The following is a 24456-nucleotide window of genomic DNA, read 5'->3' on the forward strand; positions in this document are numbered from 1 at the left end:
AGTTATTTAGTAAATACTTATGAATAGCCTAAATGAGAATTATGTTAAAAAACTAACCAATAAAGTATACCTATTTCTCTCTTTTTTTTTTCAGTTATCTAATAATAATTTTTCAGATATGATATGAATTTTAGATATTTGTTTTACACAGAAGCTAGGATTTATATTAATAGAATATTAGTATTAATATTATTTTGTAACGCCAAAAATATTAAGATTTTATTTTTATTATTATTTATTTTTGACGTTGTTCGTTAGACACTTAAGACTTAAACATGTCGATTTGATAATATTATATTTATCAATATCTCTAAGTATATTTGTGTATATTATAAGATACAATTTACTGATTTTTTTTTCTGTTTTTGAATTTAGTGATATATATATATATTTAAGTTCTACTGATATTATAATTCATATTTTAAATAATAAAAATACTAGAAAAATAAAGTTCATATATTATATATTTCCACAATAATTGGCAGTGTAAAATATACGATTCATTAAAATCTGTAGTCGAGAAATCAATTAGTTATTTTAATAAGTAATAAAATTTATTTTATTCTTAAAATATCATTATTATGCCATCGATACAGTTTGTTAATAAATATGATGACAATGATTGTACAAAAAAAAAAATAAAAAAAATAATTTGTACATATTATGTCACTTGATTTTGATAATATTATCATATATTTTCTGTAAATAAACCAATAAAATATATTATAGCTTATAGCAATATATTTATATTGCATAATGTGTATGTAGAGTTTGGATAGTGCTTGTAATTTATTTCAAACATTATAGATGTGTGTTGTTTATAGTTTAAGTATTATTAATCAATAATCATGTCTGAATAATAAGTGTCCAATGTCCTTAACAAAAGTAAACATGACAGTGATTGACGGGTAAAAAAATACAACTAGAATATTTAATATAACTAATATAACAACATGTGATTTTGAAAAATATTTTTACAACTTTAACAAGTTATATGTGAGAATTCAATTTAAAATTGACAGCTTATTTAAACTATTTATATAATTTAATTTAAATATAAATAATATTTAAATTCAAATGTTCTGACGTACTTAAGGTTAAAACGGGATTTTAAATGATGGAAAAATAATTGATTCAATGGTATAGAAAACTTATTGAATGTTGACTATTAAAATTCATTTTTTAAACAGTAAATACATTTTAAAATTAAAATATAATTTTTAAATAATTAGTATTTTAATTATCAAAATTAAATTTTATACTTAAAACTACCTTCTCTTATATTAAAATTTTATCAAAAAACCTATGTATTCGTTATTTAAATATTGAATTTTCTGTATAGTATTAAGATAAATTAAATAGAATAAATAGCACTTTTAACATTTTTTTTACATTAAATTTGCATTTAAACTTTTTACTATACATGTAAAACAAACCCATACAAACTTTATATGTACTAAACTATACGAATTTGAGAACAGTTTATAGTCGTTTATCTTCTATATATTATACTTATTATACTTATACAATGCTAGCAGTACGTGGATTCAAACATTCATATTTTAACTACAATTTTACTACCATTAATCGTATTTTTTTTTTGCATTGTTTTAAAAATCGGTCCCTTTTGGGATACGAATAATATGATATTTTTAACGAAATGAATAAATTATATTTACACATTTATTTAGTTTGTTAAAACAAAGAAAACATATTAAGTAAATAAGTTACATTTATTCCTATTATTTTAATAAATATTTATATAAATGTTAAACAGTTTTATTGATACATATTGTGTTTCATAAAGATACATGGTTTGTATGATGTGAATAAAATTAAAAACATTTACATGGTATAGTTTTTTTAGTTATTATTATAAGTAAGCATCTATTAATATTATAATACATAATTCATTGTGTTCAATATATAATTTTTAAAATAATAGCTAATAAAAATCAATTAATATCACTTTGTCGAGATTGTATACGAGAAAGTTACTATACAGGTCATTATAGAATGCCGAATATAAAACTCCTCAGCGTATGACAAATTGTAGAAACCAATTTCATTGCGTAGGTACTCCTGGAATATGTCGGCAATACATCATCGATGACAGTGTCATAGTAGTAGGTATAGCATTTTCGTTGGCGAATAGAATCTCTTCTACCTCTTCTTCTTTTATAATAAATATAGGACTACCTATATAGCGACAAAATATAGCAGTGTATATACCAAACGGAATTACAAGTAGTAGAAAAAATAATTTTTGTGAAACTTTTATAATACCATTAATTTTATTTTATAGATAATGCATTGTTTCTTAAATTAGTACGTTTTAATTAAAATTGTATTGATATTACTGGTAACTGAAAAGTATAAGTTATCGTGATGAGTTGATTTAATCCGATATTAGTTTAAGCTTTAAAGAAAACCTGATAATTCGAAATAATTCTAGTAGATACATTAAATTACATATTTTAATTAAAATTAAGTACCATTACTTAACCTTGATTTATCAGAGTGAATATTTTAAATTTTTAACAAATAATTTAATATTCAGCAATTTTATAATCTGCTATAAAAATGTAATGCAATATGAGCCAAGCAGCGGGTACACTTTTTATATGTTTTTACGATAAATTATTTTGGTTACAGAGTATAGAAATTATATAATCAAACGAATTTTATAAGTAGGTATTACTGGTATTAGAATATTTTTTAATGAAAAGAAACAATAAAATGAGTTTGAAAATAATATTAATTATTGGTACACTTGTATACGGAATTAGTTTTTTTAATATTTAAGCTAATGGTGGAATCAATACGTCTTGCTATTTATTATTAATTAGTTCCTTGTGTGTTTTAAAACATTTCTGAATAATTTAATATTGACATTTCAAATTTTATTATTATTTGTGCATTATGATAATTGAAAAAGCACATTAATAAAAGAAAATCCCAATTTTATTATGTAAAAAAAAAAAAACTAAGTTGGTGTGACAATTATCTTTTTGATATTTAGATAACAACATTTTTTGTCAAACTAACATTATATATTTAATACTGTGAGTTGTAACTAATTTAATAACACATATTCAAGTTGGAATAATACGATAAGATGAATTACCTGCATTAAAAGAAATTACCTCTCTCCGCTGCGTTTCAATTAGAAACATAATGATAATGGATGATAAATAAACAATATCCCTAACCTAACCTACATTGGCATTGGTAATAAATTGATATTTTTACCTGGTCTAATATCTGAGCGTAGCATTTAATATTTTAAGCTAACTAAATTGATTGTATAGTTTTAATATTTCACATAATTATTTAAAAAGCTTTAAAAATTTAAAAATAAATAGACAAAATATCTACATTCTATCTATTTGGAATAAAGTCTTGGATAGCCCATTGTAGGTATTAATAATATAAATTTAAATCAAGTAATCGTAAGATTTCAATATTTCGTCTAAAGCAAAAAATAATTCTATAGTTTAAAATTTTATTACCTCATAAAAATGGTATATTTTTTCCTATTTTATTAAAATAATAATATTTAGTGCCACTAAATAGTTTTAATTTGCAATATTTAAAGTGTATTGATAATTAACTTATGTATTAAGCATCAATAATATTAAACATTATATATTATGACAACTGACAATTAAAAACCAAGTTCTCTTAAAACGTTTGTAAACCTACATTTTTTAGAAATATAATTAATGTATAATATTTAAAAAAATAACGGTAGGTATTATCATTTATCACCGTGATTGTCGGCGCCGAAAATAGATCGAAGTAGAGGATTGTATTTTTACAAATATTAGTATTGAGGATTGCTAAGCAGCATGACACTGAACCCCTCCTCTTCTCACTGATTATTTTTTTTTTCAAGGTATCTTTTGTAAATTATAATAATTATAATAATAATAACTCGTTAGTTATTGTTACCCATATATTTTTCTATTATCTTTGGTCACTTTTCGTAAATTATTTTAATTATTACCATCTATTTTTTTTTGTTCGATTTTGTTTTTCCATATTTTTGTTATTGTTTTGTCCTTTTTTATTATTATTGCTAATTTATATCTATCCTTGTCATAATCTCTTACAGCTAACTATATTTTATATATTTTTCTATAGCCAGTTATTTTTCTTGTTGCCATTGTGGCACAAACCGATTTTTTATTCATATACTCGAAATGTGCTACACGTCGAGTATTTTGTGTGTATATATAGCCACACAAATATTATAGTGCGATAGTGCAGCCATTCGCATATATTTATTTATTGTTATATTTGTTACAACCATCAGAAACTACTAATGGTTTAACCTTCTGCGCGAGTCTTTTATCATATTTTTTGGTCCTCGTCATTGCATTGCGTTTGCCCGAGATCAGAACTGATGTTGGTTTGTCACTGCGTAAGTCCACCAGCACCCGCATAGTGGGTGTGTGCGAGACTATCACGGTTCAGTTGTGTCACTCACTTGTCAAGCCGTGGGTTTGTCATTTTCTCGTAAGTCCACCAGCAACTTGCGAGTTGAGTGAGAGGCCGCCCAGTCTTCGAGTCAACCGTCGCTAATCTCAGCTGCATGCTAATGAACCTTACCGATATGAACTTCACTACATAGTTTAAGTAATAATAAGTATTTTGCTCAAGTTGCGCGAGCCCTGTAGTCATTGCACCAAACCTATCAGACGGTCGTCTATTAATTCTCTTATTTCAAGGAGAATACATTGGATTGCTTATTTCATAACCCAACAGGCACCAACAGTAATTAATATTAACACTCGTTCTTGGAACGTTGTCCAGTAATGCTCTGAGCACATACAGTAATTTTATTTTTTATTTCGCTCATTAAAATTGTCTTGAGATATTTAATTTGAATTATTATTAACTATTTTTAAAATTTTATTTGAATGAATATTTTTAAGATGGCATAATACATATAATACACACATATATATATATTAAATCATAAAATTAATTTCAATTTTTAAGAAAAACAAGATTTAATTAAATATGTACATAAAACATAAAAATAAAGCAATTTGACTATAATTTGCTTTGACAATTAGTATTTAGATATTTATGAATATTTATTCGTAAGTATAATTATTTACTTTGGTATTGAAAATCGTTCCTAAATTATCTTACTTTACGTCATTTACTGTAGCTGTTTATATTTTACATATTATTATATCGTATTATAATGACTATGACGGATACGTTCAGTTATTCAAATGTATTATTGTTTAAATAAATTGAAATTATTTCCTATGGAATCGTTAATAACTTGAACCTTACAATGTATATTTTATGTATACAACTAAAACAATATATGTCAAACCAAAATAATAGTCAACCTTTGTTTAACGTTTGCTTAGATCTATTGTTGCGAAGTCGACTTTTGTCGACCGTATAATATGAGTGTGTACTACGTAAACTATACGTGCGTTGCGTTAGGATACATATTATATAAATATATTATGTTTTAGACATCTATCATTGATGGATTTGGGCATTGTGTTTTCTATCAAAATGCCCAGGTTAAATCGTATTATAAACAAAGAAAGTTGTAAACAAAGGTCTTTTCACGAACATCCATTTAATAGAGACTAGGAAAATTTTATTTAAGTATTGTTCAAGAGTTTTATAAAGTTATCTGAAATCCAACTGTATGTAACAAATATTTTGCTACTGGGTAAATCATTTTATTGCTATTTGATTCTAACTAATCATCAAATGGATCACATTTATTTGATTGTTTTTTATGCACGAGAAAGTTTTAAATGGAATATTGTTCATATTAAATACTTAAAAATTATTATATTTCATAAAAATGTTCTTTGCATGAATTATGATTTATATGTTATATAATACTTAATATTTACTTAAATTATTATATTTTTTATATTTATAATTATTTACTTTTCAGTATTATGATAGTATGTCAATTGTATACTTCAGAGTTAATATTAAATATATTAAATTCAGTTTCACACAATATGCTTTAAAGCAGACTATTTAATGATATGCCAAAATATTTTTGACATAATATGCTGTACAGCAGGGGTTCCCTGGTTTTTTTTATTATCTTCGAATGTAACAAAAAAAATTAAAAAAAAAAAAATTCAAAAACATCAAACGACGAATACATTAGTGAAATTATATAATATTTTTAATGTGAGATTAGTGTATACTAAAAATGTTCTCTGACAACATTTTATTATTATTAATAGTAAATAAACGCCACAAGTATTTTTTGTTTTTAAAAATCTTTTTTTTTGTCATTTTCATTTTTCTCGGGTAATATATTTTTGTTATTAATAAAATATTTTCTCTCTTAAATAATTAAATATTCGTTTTTCTTTTTTTAAGTGTTTTTTTTTTTTTTTTAATTAAATAATGAAATAATTTTGAAGTATCATTTTGATATTCTATACCTATGAATATTATATTATTATATTATGAAATATAATTTATAAATTATAACAATTATTAAAGCTACGATTTTAATGATTATTAAAATTTCTATACTGTGAAAAACGTTATTCAATAGTATTTTTCATTTTGGTTAATGAAAAATAACCAAATAAAGTTTCTTTTTATCAAATTAACATTATTACAAGTATATTTTATGACTGAAAATTTCACGCTATAATTGCTATTAATAAAATTAAAGGTATCGTTGTTGTTGGTGTACATAAAATAGTATATTTTACTTTTAAAATGTATTGGTATTATTATTTATGATACATATTCTACGTAAATTTTATTGCTGTGCATAATATGTAAGTGTAAATTGTATCATTATCAACTGTACGATTGTGCGTTATAATCCTTCCCCTAGAGAATATTCATCACTATTATTATCATAAATTTTTAAAACGTCAGCAATGTGAGAAAATTGAACCCAAGTAATGGCCATCAACTGTTTTAGAACACATGTTACACTTATTGCGAATAGTGTAATGGAAAAAAACCCATTTGATTTGCATAATTTTTTTTCATACAAAACTAACAAAACCTATGTAATCTGAATTATTAATATTTTTTTTTTCGACATAAGAATAATACATTTTTTTCATTGTCTATAGGCAATATTCATTAAATAATATTATAAGTATGGCACGTTACAGCTGCTTGTTATAAGTGTGTAATATTTGAATGTGATATTCTACTTACTCGTTGCTTGTTGCGTGGTTACAACTTAACTATTATAATATTATGTACTAATAATGTACCTATGCATAATACATTTATTCTAATAAATGATGTTACTATTATTTGGTATGGTTGGCAATTAACTAATGAGTGCATTTTGTAAAATTAAAATGATTATTCAATCATAAATAAAAAATAGTGTGTACGATAAGTTTGTTCGGATTCATCATTGTATTCAAATTAATATTTTTTAAATATAGTTAAAAATCATATAATATATTAATGTATAAGAAAACCACGTATATTACAATAATATTTTGCAAATAATAGCTTTCGAACAAAAATGTAAATGCAAGTTATATTTTTCTTACAAATCGGGGTGGGTCAATTAATAAATCCAATTCATGTAAATATTTTAGCTAATTAATTTTCTACAAGTATACATATTAAGTAAATATATGATGAGACATTATATCATTATATTAATGTATTTAGATTGTATGTGTCTTTGAGTATTATAATGTGATACTTTTGAAGAATGTGAATTATATAAGTTTATTATTGGATTAAAAATTATAATATGTAACCTTATGGAGAAACATAGAAAAACAATATTAAAAAAATAAATGAATGCTTTAAATGCACTTAGTGAAACCAGGATCACTATTTGATGCGAATATGACAGAGTTTATTGGCAGGATATTAAAGTTTTCTAACCCTAATTTTGATTGACACTTTTTCAACGTCTGGAAAAATATTGGCTTTTAAACTTTATTTCTTTTAGTGTCGATCAAACAACAAGAAACAGTTTGTTGCGCTCTATGTAAATTGTTAAGTTTTATGTATACTACACTTTTACAAGAAACTGAATTGGCGATAATAAGTGATACTTGCCTGGCTTAAAGAAAGTTATACTATAATATAACAAAATATGACATAATATTTAAATTATAAATATTATTTGATATTTTGAGCATAGATCACCTTTAAAAAAGCAAATTTACATTTTATGATAATTTGGTTAAAATTAGTTCCTAATTAATTTTGATAAATATAATAAGATACCTAAAATATTGTTCCAAATAATTAATTTCTTATCATTAAAAGATCGATATAATTATGCAACAATTAGTATTCAAATTAAAATCAAATAAGTTATATAATGAATAGTTTTTACAATATCTTGAGTATAATAGGTACCTTTTTTTAATTTTTAATATATTACTTATGATAAAATTTTCTTTTTTTTCTTATTTTTATTTTGGATACGGCTTAAATAATTTATAGATTTAAAGTGATTTTTTTTTTTTTTTTTTACTTAATATTTTACAAGTATTTCACTCAAGTATGTTGCTAAAAATAAAGTGATATTTGTTTTTATTTATTTTATATTATATTGCTTTGAATTATAAAATTCTGAGAGTTTTTTTATGTTCTTCAGCTTATTTTTGAATAAATAAAGTGCTCCCAAATGTCCATAAAATCGCCAGATTGCGTTATCTTATGATGTACTCGTATTACGAATAGCCTCAAAATGTATAAACAAATAATTTACATAATTATTTTGTTCAAAGAAAGTACTAGGATTCACATGGATAGTTCAAAGTATAATACATCTATACATCTACCATAGTACTATAATATACAGTATTCAAAGGTTTTAAACTTGAATTATAAAACTGTCAATCACAGAGAAAACTTTGCAACCCACCTTTAGGTACTTATTGCGATCATCTTTATATCCATATATTTAAATTTTATATAATAATATATACATGCATGAAATTTTGAATATCTGATGCCCTGATATGTACTGAAAAATTATTAATTTACATTTTTATTTACAATCTATATTAAATATTAAATAATATAATAAATAAATCGTATCAGAAAAAAATGACATGAGATTCATGTGATAAGGGAAAATATCCATTGATAAATTTTTAATCCATACATATATAATATATAAATATAATAATATTATAGTAAGTTATCTAGATATCTGTGAGTTCAAGTACATATAGTATTTTTCATAAAGATTTGAAAAAAATATGTTATTAGTCATTTTTAAGAATTTACTTGTTGATAACTGTAGTTAAAAGAGAGGATTTAGCTCGGTTAGGAAGAAAAATAACTTTTGTGATTTTTTCATTGTCAATATTGATGAAGAATCACTTATTTTTAGTAACCTATGTAAATAATTTATTCGAATGGTTTATGGTAGTTCAATTCGGATTTAGAATAGCGACCGTGTTAGGTTAAGTTAAGTGACATTGGATTATTAAATTATATTATTTCTGGATTATTTTATATTCAGAGTATCCAATTAAGTTAATCGTATGCTCTTCCATGCAGATGGTGTAAATATGTGGTTAGATTGAGGATTTATTGCAATTTTTCTTAAATGATAGTTACTAAATTTGACATATTTGAGTAGACGGTTTTTGCTTAACTATAATGTTGACATCTTATAGGCATTGGACTACTAATTTTCTCCGGATTAAAGATTCTTCAATTTTTATTTTTGTTTACAAAAAATAATCAATAAATAAATTTAATATATATTTTGAACCTTTGTAATTATTTAAAAACTATAAAACAAAAATCTTTGTAATGGTTTTATGAGCAAGTTTTTCATTTTATAATAAATTAGTATAAATATGTATAACATAAAACTTAAAATAATAATTTCTATTAATTTACGAGAATTTCTATTCAGTCAATCTTCGTATTACAAATCGTTACATAATGCAGTGTACTGTATAACTTTGAATAATACGAAAATTTCATATTGAAATAATTGGCTCATTATATGGGGTACAAGTCTGAGGGCTTGCAATCAATTCTCAAGAGCTTAATATTCTTTTAGTCAGGTTTATGTTAATTATACTATACGATATATCTACACACATATATATATTTAAATAATTTAATAATATTTTACTGTAAATATAGACTATGTAATATTAAACTACTAAAAAATTATATTGTAATAAAATATTATACAGTAGTTAATAAAATTTAATTTGATTTTAATCGATAAAATTAATTTTATATTGGTCTTTTATAACTATAATGCATAATATTTTTATTGTCAATAAATTAATTGTCCATAATATTAAAAAATACGATTTTATTAAAAACAACGTGGGTTTTTTTTTTTTTTTTTTTGTAGTTAAGAAAATATTGGAAGTTTACGGTTTATTTTATAAATTTATATTAATAATAACAACTATTGTTTACTATTCAGTATAATATCAACAAAAAAGTTTAAAACGTAATTTTTTAATATAACAATAATATTGGAATTAGAAAATTAAATTCTAAAATATATTTTACTTAAGAATTTTTTGATTCACTGGAGATATTATTTTTTATCTTATCTTATTTATGATTCTTATTTTTTACAATTGCAGATAGTTTATATAAATTAAATTTTTTGTTATATTGCTATATTGCTTTGCTGCGATTTATACTGATCTGTGTTCTAATATACTGCTCAATATTTTCTAGTAATTTCTCTATTTTCCTGTTATACAATGATTTCCCTTTTGAATTTCGTGTATTTTCATGTTTTTAAAAATATCATTGCAAGTTTTTATATAATAAAGACCAATAACAAAATGTCATTATTGACTTTATTATTTATAGTAACCTAATAAATAGTTAAAATGTTTTTGAAAAATATATACCATAAACGTTTATAATACAATTTATAATACATGTTTAGTGTTTATTATTTACTGAATATAATTAATAAAAATATGTTTATTGTTTATTCAAAAATAAAGTTTTTAGTAGAGTTCATATTTATCATAATTTATCTGGAATTTAACTGTGAATTTTGAAAAATAATTTATTAAGAGTGCCAGATGTGTGTCTAATTTATCTTTTATTGAGGTGAAATATGAAACTTTTGAAATAATCATCCTTATTTTGGTAAATATGAATTTACAAACAAACTAAAAAAAGTCATAATTTTAAGATCATATTATAATATTTAACCTCTTTCCAACCACTAACTATAATATACTTTTCTTAATTATGTTTTATATTTGTATCGAATCAGTGTAAAATTAGATATGTTTTTACTATGAAGTATCAAACTTTTTTGTGAAAATAAATAACAATAATTTATATTCAAAATTGTACCAAATATTTTAAAATTGGATTAAATAGATCACTATTTATATAATTTTATTTTATTGTATTTAATATATTTTCATCGGTATTGATCATACGATTTAAATCATTGTCTAGTTAAGTACCTATTTACTTTCGTGAATAGATAAATATTATTCATACATAGTATTTTGATAAAATTAAATCCAATTTGAAACAGTTGATTTCACATTCATAATTGATAAATATCACTAAAATTTACAGCAAATGATTAACATGCTGATAATTCTTTGAATTTTCTTGTTTTTTAAAAATTAACAAAGATTTTGATGTGTACTAATGCATTAAACTGTAAGAAATAGATAGGAAAATATTTTCTATCGGAGACTATATATCTACTATTAAATTCTAAATTGTTAAATGCAAAATGTAAATAATAATTAATGTAATAGACTTTCTATTCTCAATAGACACAAACTTACCTTATAGAGAATAGCTACACACTTGTAAATGTAAGTTAAATTTAAATATTATTTAATTTTATAGATCTGGATTATGAAAAAAATAAAAATATATTATTGAAGTTAAAATATTGTTTATAAAAAAATAAAAATGATGTGAATAATAATTAAATTGTTTATATATTTTATATTTTATAATTTATTTATGTTTTTCTCAACAGGATGTTCCTACTCATGTGATAATGTTGACCTTTCTTTTAATGGCTATTGATCGTTATAAACATCTCAAACATCCAAATAAAATGAGACTCCCACCATTAGCGTGTACATTTGGATGTTGGATAGTGGCATTTTGTATTGTATTGCCATATCCCGTTTACACTGCTTATTTGGATTTAGGTGTAAGTGATATCACATTTAAATAGTTCTATAAAGGAAATTTTGTTAATTATCTATCGTATTTTATAGGAATATATAAAAGTACAATTTGAAGGCGTTGGCATTTGTGCAGTAAACATGGCCGATGATATGCAAGACTATCTTCGGAGTTTATTCGTTCTGACGTAAGTGTTTATTTAGTTTAGCTTTGAGAAAAACGTAATTAAATTTTTAAAATGATTAGAGATAATTTTATAAAAGTTCAGTGCTAAACGATTTTACCATTACTATATGGCACCACTTTTTATTATTTATTAAAAGTCCAATCATGTAATGTAATAGCAATGTAAAGAAGAGAGAATTATCACTAATATAAGATACTTATTTATTAATTTTTACGTTCAAGTAATTTCAATGGGAGTTTATTTCAGCGCGATTTTCATTGCGTGAAAAAGATCACAGGTTATAAGGCATTGGCCTACAGGGTAAAAGTTATTGGATATAGTAGGTATTAATTAATATAATATGTCGATGTGACGTATATTACGTAGGCACCTACGTATAAAGTCATATAATTCGTTAAACATTCATTCAACCGCATGCACATATTTGTCATTATTTGTCAATGGTTATTATACTCATTGTCACTGTAGTATATGTAATCCTTTAGAAACCTTGCTTTAATAATATAAGTTATTACAAAATAATTAATATGTCATGTTTAATAAATACAAAAGCATATTTATATTTATTTGTACAGTACACAAAATTTGTTAATTGGAGAACCTTGTTATTAATTATTATATTATTAAAAATAATAAATATTTTGACAATAAAATGCTCGGTGAAAAGTTATGTTTAATCAATCTGTAGGCTAAAAAGCGCATTCAATTAGAATTGTTCATAAAATAATTTTCATGCGTTAATAAATATTATTTTACATGAGTATTTCGTTGTAGGCGATTAAAATACATTTATAATACATAGATATCATACAATATTATGTTATATATAATTAATTATAATAATTAAAATGTTAAATATAAATATTTGACGTTTTTGTATGATAATGTAATAATTTACATACTTTATTTCTAAGCTAAATAACTTTATAAACAAATCTATTGGTGTTATAACTACATTATAATATAACATTAAAATTAAAACTTTTAATGCAAGTAAATGTTAGGTACTGAAAAATAAATATACAACTATATTGTAAATTATTATATATATATATTCACAAATACTTATAAATAATAAATGTTTTATTTATGTTATTTGATAGTTAATACGATGATTCATAATATTGCATTTTCGATTCTCATTTATTATATCTAGGTATAAGTAAAGAAAGACGTCGTATATTAACCCAAATTTACGAAATATTTATTATATTCATCCAGTTGAGTATAATATACTGGCAATAAATGTAATGCATACAATATTATGTTTGTAGAAATAACAGATATTGTTGGTTAACAAATGGTTTTGATTCATCATTTGACCCTATGTAAGGTTTAAAATAAGTGTTAGTTACGTAGTTGTTTTCAAGCAATCACTTGATGGTCACTTATATTTTATTGCCGATTCTTTAGGTATCGTTATTGGATTTACTTTACAGAATATTATTATGAAGATAAGCAAATAAAAAAAAAATTAGGTATGTAATTTAATATAAATCATTAATTTCAATTTGAACTAAAATAGTAAAATTGTTGATAGAAGAATAAAATAATAATGTAATAATAGTGTTTAGACGGTCAAGTTAAAATACTGTTGCTAAAATTTAATAAAATATACGAATATTATGATGTTTATTATTTATTATAAATCAAAGTTTGTCCAAGACGAGAAATTATTTCTTGATTAATATTTTTGAAGTTTAATTAAAAAAAAAAAAAGATTATTTTATCAAAGTGCTCTAACAAAGGTTTAGTTTATTCAATTTTGAAATAAAAATATTTTAATTTCTGTTTACGAATTACTTAAATAATAAAAGTAGTCAAATTTTAAGGACAAATTGAATATATTTATATTTAAAAGTTGAATAATTAATAATAAAAGTTTTAGATATTAGGTAGATTGGAGCTGGGAAAATAATAATGGATATGTACTAAAAAAAAAAAAAAATAAATATTAAAACTGTATAATATGTTATTATATGTCAAATAAAATTTTTAATAATTTTTGTAAAATAATTTAACACAAAAATACCATGATAGGGTGATAGAAATAAGTGAGTGCATTTTTACTAGAATCTGGTGAATTCAAAGTAACGTTGAATTGATAGAATTAGTTGTAATTCTCTAGCAGTCATAATCGTCAACGTGTTAAAAAAATACTTATTTTAATTATAAATCACTATACTGCTGTTTATTATAATTTCACTGTGTGTGAATGTAATTATGCAGCACATTAATATATATTTTATGAATAACTTTGTTTGGAAAGCTCTAAATATTTATTTTTTTTTTGGTAAAAAATAGTTATTTAAATTAATGTGATGAGTAGTCTTGTACATTATCCATAATATTAAATGATAAATGTTTTTTTTCTGGTATTTCATTTTTATACTCACTAATTTTTAATTTGTTTTAAACATAAATTACTATGATATACATTAAACACCATCAAATATGGTATTATGTAATACACCAGAAATTATGAACTAAAAGTATTTATTAGTATAACACAGGTAACTTGTGATGTTTTAGATTTTCTCTTTATACACCTACCTACTTATTTATATATAATATTGTATATTATGCACGTAGGATACTCGTATATATTTTATTTTACATAGATTGTTAAATAAACATTGTTTTATGTATATGTATATTTTAAAAGTTTATAACTTCCAAACAATGATAAAAGTTTACTTTATAATTTAATACAAAAAATACTTATATTTTATATTGAATGAGTTAATAAGTGTGAAAGTTTTCATTACAATTGTTATAATAGTTGAACATTGAATTATTGATTAATTAAAGCTCTTTTTTAGTGAATATAAAATTTAAGAATAAATAAATTAGACAGGTTATTTTAATTAATTTTATTAATTTTAATGCAGTATTATATAATATTATGCAATAAGATATAACATTTAGGAAACAAGTATACATATTATATACATAATATCATCACGTAGTTAAAAACTTTATTTAAACTAATTAATTTGTAACGTGAATTTATAAATTATTAGAAATTTAGCTATAAATATTCAACCAATTTATTATTTCATTTGAAATTTGAAATTTTATTTTTGTTTAGTTTAACAGCATACGTGATAGAAATTAAAAATTTTATTTTTTTCAAGAAAAAAAAAGATTTATTATTCACGATTTAACTATTGAAAATATTTTTAAAACACGAATACAAATATAATGAATATATTAATATACTTATAATCAGGTAAGGAGACACTTTTTTAAATCTGTTTTTGACAAAAGTTTTTTATCATAATTTTTCCAAAAAGTTCTTTTTATCAAAATTATATTTTCCAATACAAAACAGAAATTATTAATTTCTAATTTTAAAATGTTTATTTATAACAAAAAACAATTAGTATAAAAGTGTATTAAAATTTAAAATCATGATTAATGACTGTGATGAGGTATGCAATCAAATTATCAAAATCATTAAATTTACAATTAACTTGGAAAAAATATTATATATTTGCTTTTCTACTTTCATTTGTATTATATATTATGATTTCTTCCTTATTTTTTGTCCCACATTCAGTTGCTATAAAATGCACTCAGTGTTGTCTCGTTCTTCTTCGAGTTCGATGAAAAATGTATAGACATTAGGATGTTGTCGTCTAACAACCATTTAAAACCGATTATGCCAAACTTTTGAAAAATTATTAGTTCTTGCTATTCATTAGGTTACTGTATGGTACTGTTATAATGGTATAATAATTTTAGAGGGAGTATGGGTTTGGTTCCTTTCCTTTAACCTTTAGCTTGCCTCCCACGAATGTAATTTGTCTACGTTAAATAATTAAGGTATATTTATAGTTATTTACTTAAAGATATACATAACATTTTTTTTTATATATTTATTTAAAAAAAAAAAAATACTTTATTAAATAAAATATAAGTCGTTATTTTATTATATATCAATTTGTTTAAAAAATAATTTATCTCAAAATATTCTGTTATTGGCATTTATACGTCTGGTATTTATTCTAATAAAGCATCAAACATTTCTACTAATTGTATTTTTTTTGGTGAAACAAATGCTAAAGCACCAGTTATTTGAGTTGTAAGATTCAGTATAAATATTAAAATCGAAGAAGTTAAGTTGAGAATATTAGATTTGGAAAAAATCAAATTGTAAAAATTGATTGAGAAAAACGGATTGGAAAAACTCTACTACGATCGTATAATTGTATATGGATTATTCTACCGGATAGTCTTTCCCTGATATTTGCTTAATATGCTATATTAACACATGTAAATATAATTTTATTTAATTATGAAAAAAAATAGGTATAACTTTATTGCTATACAATATAGTAAATAACTTTTTCTAAAATCGTATTTAGATTAAATAAGTTAAATACATATGCATAGCGTATGATTATAAATGTATGTTTAATTCATCTTCAAAAAAAAATAAATATTTTTTTTTATTTCTTGAAATTTTAAATAAATCATTTTAAACTTTGTCTATGAAAAGAAAAAAAAAATTTTTTCTAATAAATTTAAAAATATTATTAAATCAATCTTATGGTCTAACCAGTTATATATATGATTTAGTTGTAATATTTTTTATATTGAAAGTAAATAGATTTAAAACTCTACAAGTTTAAGATAAAGCTAATTGAAAATATGAGATGTGTGATATTATGGTGTGCCATTGAAGTGAATCTTTATTTATATTTAAGCAATCATAATTGATTATTATTGTTTAGATATTAACAACAATTTATTCCATTGTACCATTGTTGACATCGTTTCATATATTATAATATTTAATGGTTAAATAGTTTATAACTATAAAATAATATAGGAGTAGAATAGTTTTCAATGTGACAATGAGTATAAAATAAAGCGTACAATGTGCCTATGTATATTATAATTAGAATAATAATTTTTTAAAAATAAATTTAAATAGGTTAGTTAATCAAAAAAAAAAAAAAAAAATAAATAAAAAAAATTATAACAAAATAATAAAATTATTTAGACATTAATATCAAAAAAAAAAAAAAAAAAATTGAAATTTGTGAACTAAGAACCTAAAAATTATTTTAAATGACTCTATTTTATTATCTTTAAATTGTATGCTTTCAGTGATAATAATATTATCTCGAATAAACGTAATTAAAATTAATTTTGTTATAATAAGCATCTGAAGACTTGATATTTTTAGCAGCAAAATTCAAAACATCGTTTAAACAAAATGCTTGTCTGGAAGTATATAATTTTATCTATTAGTCGAAACATATAACTTTAATCAGAGATTGAACACGGTTCAAATAACATTAATAGTCACTATGACTTTCATCTTTTATTCTCTATATAAATAATGAATTTTTAGTCGTAATAAAGAAAAGGATGTCCTGATCAGCTGTTCTTTAAGGAAAAGGTAACCAATTTCTAAAATTTCAAAAGAAGATCCAATTATTGGGTTAGAAAGAGAAAATATAGATTGCCATAACTATTCTACGTTTTTAGTAGTAAATCATTTTTTTAACTTTATTTTCGTTTAGAAACATACAAAATTCAATATGATAAAAAAAAAGTTAGGGGAAAAAGGAATCCGGTCTCTGTTCTTATAGGCGTTGAGCGTATCTCGTAATTGAGGAGAAAATTTATAAAACAAGTTTTTTTAAATTCTTTAATAAATCATTGCATACGAAAAATGATTCTAAACAATGACGGTCTATCAACCTATACAACTAAGTATATTTTGTAATATATTCATATTTTTATTAAAGTTATTTATTTTACTATTAGTAGGCTAAATTACTTTTTGTTGAAAATTTTACATTTAAAAAAAACTATTGAGTGTATTAAGTAAAATGTCACAAAAAAGATTATAGTGTAAAGTTATTGATTTTTTGAAATAAATAACATTTATTTTATAAAACTTACTCAAAAACTAGAATGCTATATTATGATTTACATAATAAAAAGTCTACAAAGTCTTTAAAGTACCTAAAATGTTTTTTTTTTTTCGTCGTTTATGTGATTGATGTTTAAGTTCTGAAATAAATTTAATTTAATTTGTAATCAAATTGCGTGCATGCGTTTCCACTATTGTACACAAAATACATAAAACCTAAAAACTATAAAAATAAAATAAATAAACCTTATGCGACGCATATAATTCTATTTTAAATTATCTAAACATAAAAAATGAGGTAGAACAGAATACACTTTTCGAGTGTGTGCCGTAGCATTTTGAGTGTGTTAGGAACGCAATTTTAAAACAAAATTGATTATAATACTTTTATTCGTAGAGTGTTGACAACAATTTACACGCCAAAATAACAAATTAATTTTAAAAGTGTTGTTTAAATGAATCATAACGTTTAGAATTTTTATATTTAAATTTACGTTATAGTTTAATGTGTTCTTTTATATATTATTAAATGTGCCTATAATTAATTGTCTTTTTGTAAACATTTTTTATAAAGTTTATCAAAGTATATTTTCTTAGGACTTATACGTCACTTATATCGCATGACTCACAGAGTACTCATTGATGGCTATATTCAATATGCAAACACATTCATCATCTATATGTAGCATAATTTATTGCAATACCAGGTAAAAATGTTTTTCACGGTAGATTTTTAAAGATTATCACTTATTACGCATATGTAATTTCACGAGAAATCACGTGTGGCTTAATTTATTTTAAAGATTTTGTTTTTTTGCAAGAAAATGTTATTATTAATCTACACAAAAATAATTGTATTGCAGAAATTATAATTTACATTATTTTGACATTAAATTTAAACTTTTTAAGTGAGTTATACAGATCACAGTTAATTTTACTTATTTTTAATTAATTTTGTTTTGTTTTTTAAATCATGTTTAACTAACATGATGCAATTCAGTCTTCGTTGTTACAAGCTTATATATTTTATTTTTGACGTGTTCTTAAGTCTAAGTATTACTTTGAATACAATTAGAGCTTAATTTAATACATTTCTAAATTAATAATTTTAAATGTAATACTTGCCGTTTTGCTTTTTAAAAAACTCAAATGCTAAAATTATTATAGTTAAACAAAGTGTATCTGTTCACTGAAAAAGAAACAATTAATTGGCATATAGATTTTACTCTTAAGGTATAACATGAAAACTTTTGTTGTTTTATGTTACTATACTATATTACAAGTCACTAACTTGTAGTGTATAATGAGTATTTATATATATTATGTTTAATTTACACCCAAAATTAAATTTAGTAATTTATAAAATTAAAATAAGAGTAGAAAATGTATCAATAAGTTAAAGTGATTAAAATATCCATTATAAATAAAGCTAAAAAATAAACAACACATTTTTAAATATTATTATTTTAATCTAAATAAAATAACTAATTTATACAGCAAAAACTATTTAATTTATTTCAATACATCTTAAGGTTCTAAAATTAACTAACGACGTTTTATTTTCATGGGATCATAATAAAATAAATGTAAGCTTTTTTATTAGCATTACAGTTAAAATTTAACATTGAATATGTTTTTACACAATTGTACAAATGTTAATTTAAAGTAGGTTTAATAAATAACAAAACTTACTAATCTATGTGACTATGTAGACATTAATAGGATGCCGCTTCCGTATATGTTGTCTCTGTCATAATCGATTTGCGTTCAGCAGTTCTAATTCTGTGCAATTGTAGGATATTTATTTCTAATAAAATACAAAAGTACCACTAATGAACTCAAATTTTCAAAATGATTTATCATTCGTGGAAATATTTGTTTGCATAATTTTAAATTAAAATTTCAAATTAGTTAGTCTTGTCAATTCAATCTGTTTTAAATTCACATAGCGAATAATATGCTTCTTGGTGACGAAACTTGGCAATTAAACATTATAATATTAATTACGAATTTACGTTTAAGTATTTTACGAAATATTGTTACTTTATTGTTGTATAGTGCAGAGTTTCTCAACCTGGGGGTCACCAATTTATTAATTAGAGTCGTTAACCTAAGATTTAAAATTCAAATACAAAAATTCAAAAATTTAAAAGTTCAAATAATAAAATAAAGTAATGAAAAAAAAAATTAATAAATACAAAACACTGTATTATGTATAGTACTATTATAGTAATTAATAATAATCTATGCGAGTATATAAAAAAAATAAATGTAAGTAGTCGCTAAAAATCGAAATTCAAAAAGGGGGTCATCACAGTAAAGGGGTTGAGAAACGCTGGTATAGTGTATATATTTATTCACATGTATCAATTATTAGATGAAAATATCTATTTTATACTAAATATTAATAAATAATGTATTCGTGTATGTACGAATTCGGGATAATTTAATAGGTGTCGAAAACAGAGTTCGTCCTAAAATTCGAAATACATACAATGCATTAATCATTTTCTAGAATGATAGTTTACCGTCGTAAACGCGTATACTGGATTTTACAGATATCTCATGCACGGTTGACTAACTATGCTGTAATAATATTATATTGATGAGGGCAACTTAACCCGCAACTTGTAAATTAATAAATAATTGTTGTTTAGTGTGTCACAACAAACATCAAACCAATCAGTGGTTAATATCAAGTACCTACTGTTGTAGATAAATTGAATTATATACGCAATGTTCTTTTTTTTATTCAAACACACACATTAGTGCTAATTCACTTGCAACTTCAAGAATTGATTGATATAATGTTTGTAACAATGATTTGAACTCGGACTTACAAAAAATTAAAAAAAACTCTATTGTATCGTTAATTTATACATAATATGATAATTTATTAAAAAAAAAATGTATTTATGCTATTGCAATAAGAAGTTTAAATTTTTATCATAAGTCTGCTGTATTGAATATCTCAAAAACAAGTTAGTAACTGAAATGGATAGTACCTATTAGTTTTATATATGTACATAATCAAATTACAAAAAAATATGAAGTGGAATAAAATAGTCGTAAACACATTTAATTTGGGTACACGGTAATGGAGTATAATATAATATTACGTAACTATTCTATACCTAACACATAAATTAATTTAATAAAGTAATATTAAATTAAAATAATTATTTATTAAATATTTACCAAAATTATACTTACAAAAAGTTTTGGCTAAAACTCATTTGCGCACAGTTCATGAAAAATGAAAAGTTTTTTTCAAAGAAATTGAACCACATTTAGAATGTAATTCAACTAGCAAAGTTCTAAATTTTCGAATTAGTGATTACTGATAATCAAATTTATTATATTCATACAATATTTCTATTCACCCTTAATAAAGCTCAGGGCATTTTATCTAATCATAATATCGTATCATATTGGTAGATTTAATTAATTTTTAACTTTTGTAATATTACGAGCACTTTGAAAATTATTTTCTATCTTTCATTGAATAAGCTTTTTATGACTTCCATTTTTACAATCTGATCAGAACATCAGAAATAGTCGTGTTCTAAATTATTAGACTAGTTAATAAATTAAAAAAATTATTACTACAATGAAAATGAAAATTTTTTTTTTTTAATTGCCTATACTCGTGAAATTTGAAATTATCTCTGTTTGAAGTAATTAAAGTGTCCATTTATATTAAATCAAAATCAAGATAAATGTACATAAATAAATACAAAATGTATATGTGGTTTGAGTCAAAATTGTTAAAAAGCTTATAAATTATCAAAGAAAAGTTTTATTAAAAATAAAGTAACTAACTGTATTTTAGAAATATAACTTTAAGGATTAAAAGCCACACAACTACAACTCATATTTAACAAAATGTTTTATTAAAACTGTATTTATACGCTAAATGAAAAATAAAATAAACAATCTTTTTCAATCCTAAATTAAATGTATGCATTATCTTTAATCCTGGTTAAGTAAAAGTAATCACAACTGTGTTATTGTCTTTTTCAATATAGAACTAGCACAACCATATCTATATTATTTTCATATATCAAATAAATGTACCTACTTGAAGATATTATATTGTTTACAAAACATATTTCATTATTTCACAATGTAGTATTGTTTATTTATTTATTTTTAATATTTTTTTTCAGATACTTGATTCCGTTAGTTTCTATGGGTTACCTATATTCAAAAATGTCAGAAATTTTGCGTGACTTGATGAATGTTCCCGCCGTGTTTTACTCTCAAGACATAACACCGAGGTTAGTAATGTTAATATATTATATAATGATTAACTATTATCATAGTAATAGTCTATATACATGTATTTGATATATACATCATTGAATATTATTTCAATGTTTTGGTTTATATGGTCAATGTTAATAATAAATGAAAAATTAAATTTATTTTTTAACATTATTAAAAATTATAAATAATTCTTATAATTTAAGTATTAGCCTTGGGTTCAGTAAAAAAATAATGTTTGTCAGTTTATGTATTACATAATACATAACTGATATATACCCAATTATTAATAAATTGCACATATTATTTATTAAATTATTTGAAATATCAATGATCAAATTATCAAAATAATACAAATAAAGCATAATATGTGGTGTGTGTATATGTTAGATGATAAATATTTATTATAACACATTTTTTTCTTTGGTTGACTAAATATTACGTAAAAATGTAAAATGACAATGAATTTACTAAATATTAAATTAACTTCATAAGTATCATTATTTCTTTTATAATAATGAGTAAAAGTTCATGTTTAACTTCGTTTATATTTCTCTGAATTTCCCATTACTGCTCTATGAGTCCTACCTTATTGCAATAAATTTTGTTAATTGGTCGACTTATTGCTGTTCTTTGATCTTTTATATGGTTCCTGTTTATCTTGGTGATAAAATTGGGTTCTCTCTTATTTTTTTTATTTTTAGTTCATGAATACACTGTATTTCTGATTCGTTTGCCTCCCTAAAACACTTTCAGTAAAATAATGTGGCCAAGTAACTTAACAAACTTCTTGATAGATTATCTTTTTTTCAGACTTTTAAATGCTTGTATTTTCTAATCTTTACATCTACTCTTTTAGCATTGACATCTTTAACGGACAATGTATTGTCCTCATTAATGTATATTGCCTGATATTTTATGACACTATGCATATACAGAGTTATTTTCTTCTTGCTATTTACAGGCTAATATATTTTTTTAATGTTGATAAATATTTTATTAGTTTTATTTTAAATAGCTATAATATTTTTTAATATTCAATAATATATACTAAGACGTATTCAATTTATTATTTTCCCAACATTTTTATTAAATGTATATACGTATAAATAATATTATAAATATATTTTTTCCATTTTTTCCAACCTACCTAACATACTTCTAAAATATATCATAATAAAAGAAACTTTTCATTATTCATTCATAAATAATAAACTACTTATTTCATTCAGAAAATAAATTCAAAAAATAAACAATACAATTTGTATAAAAATCATAAACTCAATATCAAACTATGTTTTCATTTTATTATTAATAATTTTTAATTATTAATTATTTATAATAACAAAACAAAAAAATATATTATTAAATATAAATGTATTAAATGTGATATAAGTGTATACATGTATTAAGAATTTAAGAATATTTTTCAAATTCAAATCATAGAAATATCTAAGAAACAAAAATATTAATCAATCATGTTCACCTTTTTAAAATGTATAAACAAACTAAATAAAGAATAACCTATAAGTAGGTATAAATGGAATAGTGCCATAAAGATTATCGAAATAATAGTTATTATGATTGTTAAATTAAAATCATTCAAAATATGAACTCAATTTTAATAACAGTAAAAATATTTGTTTAGTAAAAAAAAACATTGGTAAAATGTACGTTTTTTTTTTTTTTTTTTTTTTATTAATCATAATATTATTAAGTGTACAGCTTTATCATGCATAACGCTGAATTCTTCACATTAATGGTATCATATAAAAACCATTATGGTAAAAATTAATTGATCGTCAAGTTATGTTAAAAATGTTAAAGCGAAGTATTATTTACTTTAACAATGATTAGCGTGTTAATTGTCCACAGGGAAACAAATAATAAACATTTTAAATGTGATTAAAGAAAAAAAGTATTTCACTCAAAAAATACCACTGAACAATAAAACAATAATAGTTGTTTCTTTGCAGTG

At 22.3% G+C, this 24456-nt stretch overlaps 1 protein-coding gene across 1 annotated transcript in view; it reads left to right on the forward strand.

The window, feature by feature from the left end:
* The window catches only part of LOC112601084 (prolactin-releasing peptide receptor), a 97814-nt gene that overhangs the window by 41134 nt on the left and 32224 nt on the right, over window positions 1–24456 (forward strand). Inside the window, exons 3-5 of the mRNA XM_025348511.1 lie at window positions 11978–12157; window positions 12225–12319; window positions 22382–22492. Of these exons, the coding sequence (XP_025204296.1) occupies window positions 11978–12157; window positions 12225–12319; window positions 22382–22492 (386 nt within the window). The remainder of the gene's footprint in view (window positions 1–11977; window positions 12158–12224; window positions 12320–22381; window positions 22493–24456) is intronic.

This window comes from Melanaphis sacchari, unplaced genomic scaffold, assembly GCF_002803265.2.
Source record: "Melanaphis sacchari strain LSU unplaced genomic scaffold, SCAv2.0 Contig74_pilon_pilon, whole genome shotgun sequence".
In the NCBI taxonomy this organism is placed as follows: domain Eukaryota; kingdom Metazoa; phylum Arthropoda; class Insecta; order Hemiptera; family Aphididae; genus Melanaphis; species Melanaphis sacchari.